This window comes from Diaphorina citri, unplaced genomic scaffold, assembly GCF_000475195.1.
Source record: "Diaphorina citri unplaced genomic scaffold, Diaci psyllid genome assembly version 1.1 scaffold512, whole genome shotgun sequence".
NCBI lineage: Eukaryota > Metazoa > Arthropoda > Insecta > Hemiptera > Psyllidae > Diaphorina > Diaphorina citri.
This window is the reverse complement of record NW_007377946.1, coordinates 42,055-49,957: the sequence shown is the minus strand read 5'-3', so window position 1 is coordinate 49,957 and position 7,903 is coordinate 42,055. Positions and strand designations below refer to the sequence as shown.

The window sequence follows — 7,903 nt, the reverse complement described above, 5'->3', positions numbered from 1 at the left end:
TGGCACTGTTTAAAAAAAAAAAAGAAAAAAATATTAATAGGTACCTACCTATTTAATTTAATAATGGAATAATCTAGATATTGTAGCTCAATTTGTTTCTGCCCTTGTCTAAAATGTCAATATCCATGAGATAAATATTTTATGAGTCAGCCTTGGGGTCAGCTCAAAAGCCGGCAATAAAATGTCCAAGTTTTTGAAACACCCTGTATTGTCAGGACATTTTTGGCCGAACACGAACATGAACGAGTTCACCCGAAGCTCCCAGAAATGTAAACATGTAGGATTCGTGATAACGGATTATCATCTTTTTTGGATTTCGGACCGAATCCTAATCCAAATCGGACCAAATCCCACAATCAGCGAAAGAAATAAAGAAAAGAAGGAACTGAGAAGTGTTTAGAAGAGGTGTTTTATTGTGAGTTAAATAAATTTATAGTTCATTTAACTCGCGTTATAAATTTTCTCATTGAGTAAATAGTACGGGGTGTTTTTAAGTGTATGCAAATTAGTAAAATCGTTCAGGAAGAAACACCAACCATGCTATGAACAGAAGACATTCAGGCCTTCAATAAGAACTTTTGAACTCAGGTAATTTTTTTTAATAAAATACCTACCTGCATACCTACAACCTTTAGCCTCTTCCTATTCAATAAGTTTTGATGGCTTATAAAATGGGCAAAAAAATTGTTCCCCAAGTCCTCTATAAAGAGGACAGTGTGTTCGTAAAGTTGGGTCCTATTCAGAGATTCTGGGTACCTACGAGACTTAGTTGAATGATTCATCCATGATGTCTGTTAACCATATTAGGTATACCTAATGTAAGTCAGATTATCTTTTAATTAATCAGAAATCAGTAGTAAATAGTACGGGGTGTTTTTAAGTGTATGCAAATTAGTAAAATCGTTCAGGAAGAAACACCAACCATGCTATGAACAGAAGACATGGCCTTCAATAAGAACTTTTGAACTCAGGTAATTTTTATTTTAATCAAATACCTGCATACCTACAACCTTTAGACTCTTCATATTCAATAAGTTTTGATGGCTTATAAAATGGGCAAAAAAAATTGTTCCCCAAGTCCTCTATAAAGAGGACAGTGTGTTCGTAAAGTTGGGTCCTATCCAGAGATTCCAGGCATGAGACTTGGTTGAATGATTCATCCATGATGTATGTTAACCATAGGTACCTAATATAAGTCAGATTATCTTTTGATTAATCAGAAATCAGTACCTTCTAAGAATTAACTTGTTGAAATAATCTGAGGTGTTTTAACTCAGCTCTGAAAGCAAACTGTATTTTGCAAGGTTTTTAAAGGATTCCTCTGTAAAAATTCCATCATAACTTTGCCAAGTAATATAAATGAAAAGTATAATATAAACGTGCAAACTAAAGATAAAAAGTAAAACATGAATTCAGATTGTACAAGTTGCGGAAAAAAATCAAAAATTCGAATTTCCCGCCAATTTTACACGCAAAAAGGCCGACGATGGCCTACGATGGCCCTGTTCATAACCACGGCCTCAAATTCCGGTACTCACAAGTAGGTACAGAACTACAGACCTTTGTAGTTATAGCTAGGTAGGGTACCCATTATTAACTAATCTTTGTTCGTTTTTGTGTGTTTTTATTTATTTATTTTTAGTTCGTTTGTAATGATTATGAAATGTGTAAAATATTTAACCAACTCGCTTATTTATTTATTTTCTAAATTCTCTGTTTCAGGTGCTGCAAGATTTGTTAGACCCACCTAGAATTTTTCATTCAAAGTGCCAAAAGTACACAATCTGTTGCTACGAGTAGTTACTATCGGAGCTAACACTTGAATCAAGGGTGACAACTCGGCTTCAAATAATTTGGACCAAAAGTTGCATCAGCAGTATCTAAGATTCAAAATCGAGTTCCAGAAGATTAAGCATCGTAGAAATGTTCATTCCATACTTCTGGAAACTTTACAACGTGTTCATGATCACTACTGGACTTAGTGATGATCTGTCAGAAAACAATGGGTGTTCTCTAATTAGGTGCTGAATCAACTAAGTATGTTAATTAATTGTTATGTATTTGTTTGGATTGCAGGTACCTTAAAAATGAAAGGAAATCTAAACATTTGATGTCAAAGTTTAATCAGACTCCAAATTCACCAGTACCTAAGTACCAACTAATTAGTAATCAGCATTGTACCTGTTATATTCAATGAACTCCAAACTCTGAATCACCAACTATTCCCTTCCCAGTGTCATCACACAGGTTTGAATGAGTAGAAAGAACTCCACTGTGTTTCACAATGAGGACTTGGGTTGTTCTCGATTGGTTGACTACTTTGTCACATCCGGGCTTGACATAAGTTCTGGACTCGAACCTAACAATGTGTCGAGTAGTGAGACATTCCAGTGTGCTCCACTCGAACAATCCTACAAGTGTAAAGTCCTTCAGCATTTTCCAGACAGCGTGGTGAGGACTTGGGTTGTTCTCGATTGGTTGACTACTTTGTCACATCCGGGCTTGACATAAGTTCTGGACTCGAACCTAACAATGTGTCGGGTAGTGAGACATTCCAGTGTGCCCCACTCGAACAATCCTACAAGTGTAAAGTCCTTCAGCATTTTCCAGACAGCGTGACATCTCATCCATTTGATTCAAATGCAGTGTGTATGCTGTCGCTCCCCAATGGTCTGCAGTTCCGTACACAGAAGCACTGCAGGGAACCCAAGTTTCACAACTTCCTCATAACAAAGGAGAATGGGGAGCGCTACTATGGATCAAGCCTGATCTTCTTCTCCCCAATGGTCTGCAGTTCCGTACACAGAAGCACTGCAGGGAACCCAAGTTTCACAACTTCCTCATAACAAAGGAGAATGGGGAGCGATACTATGGGTCAAGCTTGATCTTCTTTTCTTTTAACATGTCATACATAAACCCAATTTGTAATCAAAGGCCAATTTGTAAGATCTTTCCCACCAGAAAAGTTCTTTGAAAGTAGTGATTTCTTATGACTACGACTAGTCGAATTTGTATTAGATTTTTTTGTATTTTTGTCTTGGATGTTCTAATATTTATCTGCATACATAAATACAGCCATGTAAAGAACAGCTTTTTACTTCTTTTTTCTGTAACTTGCCTTAATACCTTCATAAGTAGGTATATTCACAAAATGAATGTACTACCTATCTGAATTCTGAATAAGATACCTATATGTCCAAGGTTTTGTCAAAAACCTACAATCTGCCTTGTCTAATAAATTTTTAAAATATGTTGGTGATGATTTAATTTTTTGGCTTTGTACTTTTTTCTTCTTTTATAATTTTAGCTTTCAGTGTGATTCTATAATATTCAGATTTGACCACCCATCATAATTATGAACCTTTTGTTTATAGAATATGGATACATCTAACTTTTTACTTTGACATACCTACACAATAGAGAAGTTGTTGCATTTTGAAAATTTGGACCGATTGCAATACTTTCTCATTACCTTGTATAGGTTCCCTATACGTAAGGGTAATAGAAAGTAAAAAAAGCTTCCAGTGTGATTCTATAATATTCAGATTTGACCACGCATCATATTATTATGAACCTTTTGATTATGTAATATGGATACATCTACTTTTTACTTTGACATACCTACACAATAGAGAAGTTGTAGAAATATCAGAACAATTTTAATTTTATCATCACACGGGAGGGATTTTTTTCATTTACCCAGCTAATTGTTTGCCAAAACTTGTTCAACGTAATATGTCAGCGAATTTACATCGGTTCAGATAAGTTTATTACCAGCACATAATGAAAAGAAAGAATCTGCATGCATTCTAAAAATAATTTCGATGTTCTTGAATGTCTCGTGAACGTTATTACGAGATTTTGTTCTTTGAAATATGTATTCTGGGGAAGAAAAACATACATTTTTATTTATCTAGGTACTGATTTATTTAATGTTTATTTAATTTAATGATACATACGTACAAATTTACAAATGAAAGACGTAGTTTAGGGCCTAGCCCACAGGCAGGGTCCCGAGTGTGTATACCTGGCTTTAGCCACGATTGTCCCAAGAACTGTTTTGTAATAGGTGTCCGAACTAAATTGGTAAATTACCGCCTGAAACACATCACAAATATATGTTTTCCCCCAAGAGACAGGATAGGAGAAAGTCAGCCATTCCGAGAACGAAATACACCACAAATCAAAAATTCAATTTTGCCTGATGCTCGTTTTCGTGGAATATCAACGGAAATTCTGGGTCCGGTGGCGCCGGTGGCTGACTTCATCAAATCAATCGCATCCGGTTGGAACGTCAACAGGAAAACCGCAAACGGGAACACATTGGGGGACAAGACCTCTGCTCCACCGTACATGATCGAATCTTCAAATAGAATCTGCATCGTGTGAAGCGCGACATAGGACATTTTGTCGTTCGGGTACTTTTCCCCGTAGCCCACGATCGTACACGAGGGTTCCCGAGCCTGCTTTGATGTCCCTATGGATTTTCCGTCTCAAATGTAAATACTCCAAACCCTTGAGTGTATCACAGAGTATCGTAGCGATTTCATCTTCACTCAATGTTTTCTTTCTCAGTCTGAAATACAGAAGAATATGAAGGTAAATAAGAAGTTGGTATTTTAAATGCTTACCATGTGGTTAGATTGGACCACACATATACACAAAAAGTCCACCTAGATTAAATAAGAAGTTGGTATTTTAAATGCTTACCATGTGGTTAGATTGGACCACACATATACACAAAAAGTCCACCTAGATGTTTAGGTGTAGGGACCAAGGGTCCCAAAGTGTGCTAAATTGCAGGTTTGATCTCTACTTGGGACAAAATTTATTTGTCCATGGAACAGCTTGCCTTTGCCCATCCTGTCCTCTTTCTGTCTTCAATTTTTGGAAAAATTAGATCTTGATTATTACAATGTACGTGAAGGCAAAATCCTTCCTCTACAAAAGGATTGGCTTGGCCGTCCAGCGTGGGAATGGGGCAAGTGTGGAGGGGACCTTCCGAGCTGGAAACAGATTTGACGAGGTGTTTGGCTTGTAATCTTAAATTACTATGTTTTTCTGTGGTTGATTCTCAGATCGCAATATTTGTCCATGGAACAGCTTGCCTTTGCCCATCCTGTCCTCTTTCTGTCTTCAATTTTTGGAAAAATTAGATCTTGATTATTACAATTCCTTAGGTGTTAAACCACTTGGGAAAAAAAAGGAATAGCCTGTTAAATGCCTTGCCACTCATTCTCTTAGTTTGTAGTTTTGTACCACATATGATTGTGTATAAATACCTTTGAGGAACTCGAAATCACAGAAGCCGCCGCCGCTCGGCGCCCCTGGCGGTCCGGGGGGGATGTTGCCGCCTGGGGAAACCTGCGAATAAAGGGGGGAATTATGGTTTTCCTTTCTATTACCATGTTTAGCCAAACTTTGAGAGAGAAACCTGTGAATGAGGCGGGGGTTTATAGTTTTACTTTCTATTACAATGTTTGGACGGAACATGTCATATATTTTTATCGTTTTTATAAATACCTATGTACAAATAAATTTAATTGAAAATTCTTACCTCATAATATCTGACACACTGCCCGCACCACAGTACTCCATGACAATCCACAGATCTGTGTTTTTGAAATAACTCCCGTAATATTTGACCACATAAGGACTATCACATTGTTGCATGATTGAAATTTCTTTGATTATCTCTTGCAGATCTGTATCAACAGGTACTTGTTTGATGGCCAACACTTGGCCCGACTCTTTGTGCAGTGCTTTGTATACACTTCCATAACTCCCTTCACCAAGCTTACAGAGAACGTCAAAAACTTCTTCAGGCTGTCGGGCAAGACTTTCCTCCGAGAGTTTTTGGAGTTCACTTTTTGATGATATGCTGTCTGCCATCTGAAATAGTAAATTAGCACAAGAATCACAAAGGAGTGAAAAGCAAGAAGTACAGAGCAGTTGATTATTAAATAAGGCCTTGACCATGAAACTAACATTATTATCCTTTACTCATCAATCAATACAAATGAAAAGAGGGGAATGCCAACCCCAAATGAAATTGGGAAATGGCAAAGAAAAGAATTAATACAGAACTTCTTGATAGGTTTTCAGTTCCAACTTTCTGGAGAGGGCTACAGCACAAGAGATTTAATAACTTATTGGACAAGTATTCAAGGTCCATCAAAGATAGAACCTTTCATGGAACTTATTTCAACTGTTGCCCGACACAACCCTTCCCTAGACCAAGTTACAGCAATCTGCATGGGTTATAAAAAGGGACCATTGGTGTTTAGTACGAAACCTGTTTTTCATCAATTTATATTATTTTGGGCTCTGGCTGGGCCTTGCAGGATCTGATATCTACTGATTTGGAGATGGAATCCTTACCTCTGAGTTGTGGGACAAAGGACCGAGTATCATTCACCACTCGAGAATTGTACTACCCTGATATGTCACAAAAGGAGTCTTTCACAATAATCTCACAAGAAAGGAGCAATAAAGGCTTGGAAAAGACATTATTCAAGAGTTATTTAAATAATTAATTAGAAAAAATCCTTTTCTGTAGGACTTTGGCACTGTTTAAAAAAAAAAAAGAAAAAAATATTAATAGGTACCTACCTATTTAATTTAATAATGGAATAATCTAGATATTGTAGCTCAATTTGTTTCTGCCCTTGTCTAAAATGTCAATATCCATGAGATAAATATTTTATGAGTCAGCCTTGGGGTCAGCTCAAAAGCCGGCAATAAAATGTCCAAGTTTTTGAAACACCCTGTATTGTCAGGACATTTTTGGCCGAACACGAACATGAACGAGTTCACCCGAAGCTCCCAGAAATGTAAACATGTAGGATTCGTGATAACGGATTATCATCTTTTTTGGATTTCGGACCGAATCCTAATCCAAATCGGACCAAATCCCACAATCAGCGAAAGAAATAAAGAAAAGAAGGAACTGAGAAGTGTTTAGAAGAGGTGTTTTATTGTGAGTTATAAATTTATAGTTAATTTAACTCGCGTTATAATTTTCTCATTGAGTAAATAGTACGGGGTGTTTTTAAGTGTATGCAAATTAGTAAAATCGTTCAGGAAGAAACACCAACCATGCTATGAACAGAAGACATGGCCTTCAATAAGAACTTTTGAACTCAGGTAATTTTTATTTTAATCAAATACCTGCATACCTACAACCTTTAGACTCTTCATATTCAATAAGTTTTGATGGCTTATAAAATGGGCAAAAAAAATTGTTCCCCAAGTCCTCTATAAAGAGGACAGTGTGTTCGTAAAGTTGGGTCCTATCCAGAGATTCCAGGCATGAGACTTGGTTGAATGATTCATCCATGATGTATGTTAACCATAGGTACCTAATATAAGTCAGATTATCTTTTGATTAATCAGAAATCAGTACCTTCTAAGAATTAACTTGTTGAAATAATCTGAGGTGTTTTAACTCAGCTCTGAAAGCAAACTGTATTTTGCAAGGTTTTTAAAGGATTCCTCTGTAAAAATTCTATCATAACTTTGCCAAGTACAATATGTAAAGTGAGAAGGTCTTAGGTATATTGTCAGCTCTCATGGTGTAGTGGTCACTGTGCTTGCCTTGCAATTGGGAGACCAAGGTTTGATTTCCCAGGTTGGATTCTATGAGGAATACTCCTCTGTTGTAACTGTTGCTGCTTTCAAGTTATTAATCTTGTTTCTACAGTTTACCCTAGTAGAAAATTTATCTAATATGTAATTAAAAGCCCCAAGGGCTTTGCCAAGTACAATATGTAAAGTGAGAAGGTCTTAGGTATATTGTCAGCTCTCATGGTGTAGTGGTCACTGTGCTTGCCTTGCAATAGGGAGACCCAGGTTTGATTTCCTGGGTTTGATTTGATGTGGAATAATCCTCTGTTGTAGCTGT

At 36.8% G+C, this 7,903-nt stretch overlaps 1 protein-coding gene and 1 long non-coding RNA gene across 3 annotated transcripts in view; one reads left to right on the top strand and one right to left on the bottom strand.

Moving 5' to 3' along the window:
* The window catches only part of LOC103509589 (serine/threonine-protein kinase 3), a 16,296-nt gene extending 9,738 nt beyond the window's left edge, over positions 1–6,558 (bottom strand). For both annotated transcript variants that reach the window (XM_026823877.1, XM_026823876.1), the window contains exons 1-3: positions 6,382–6,558; positions 5,558–5,892; positions 4,473–4,576 (exon numbers count right to left, since the gene is read on the bottom strand). In XM_026823877.1, the coding sequence (XP_026679678.1) occupies positions 4,473–4,576; positions 5,558–5,892; positions 6,382–6,414 (472 nt within the window). In that variant the 5' untranslated portion in view covers positions 6,415–6,558. The remainder of the gene's footprint in view (positions 1–4,472; positions 4,577–5,557; positions 5,893–6,381) is intronic.
* Positions 377–1,903, top strand: LOC113467619. Its single transcript, XR_003391632.1, has 2 exons — positions 377–588; positions 1,723–1,903. It is a non-coding gene; the product is annotated as an uncharacterized LOC113467619 (long non-coding RNA).
* Positions 6,559–7,903: the final 1,345 nt, after the last annotated feature.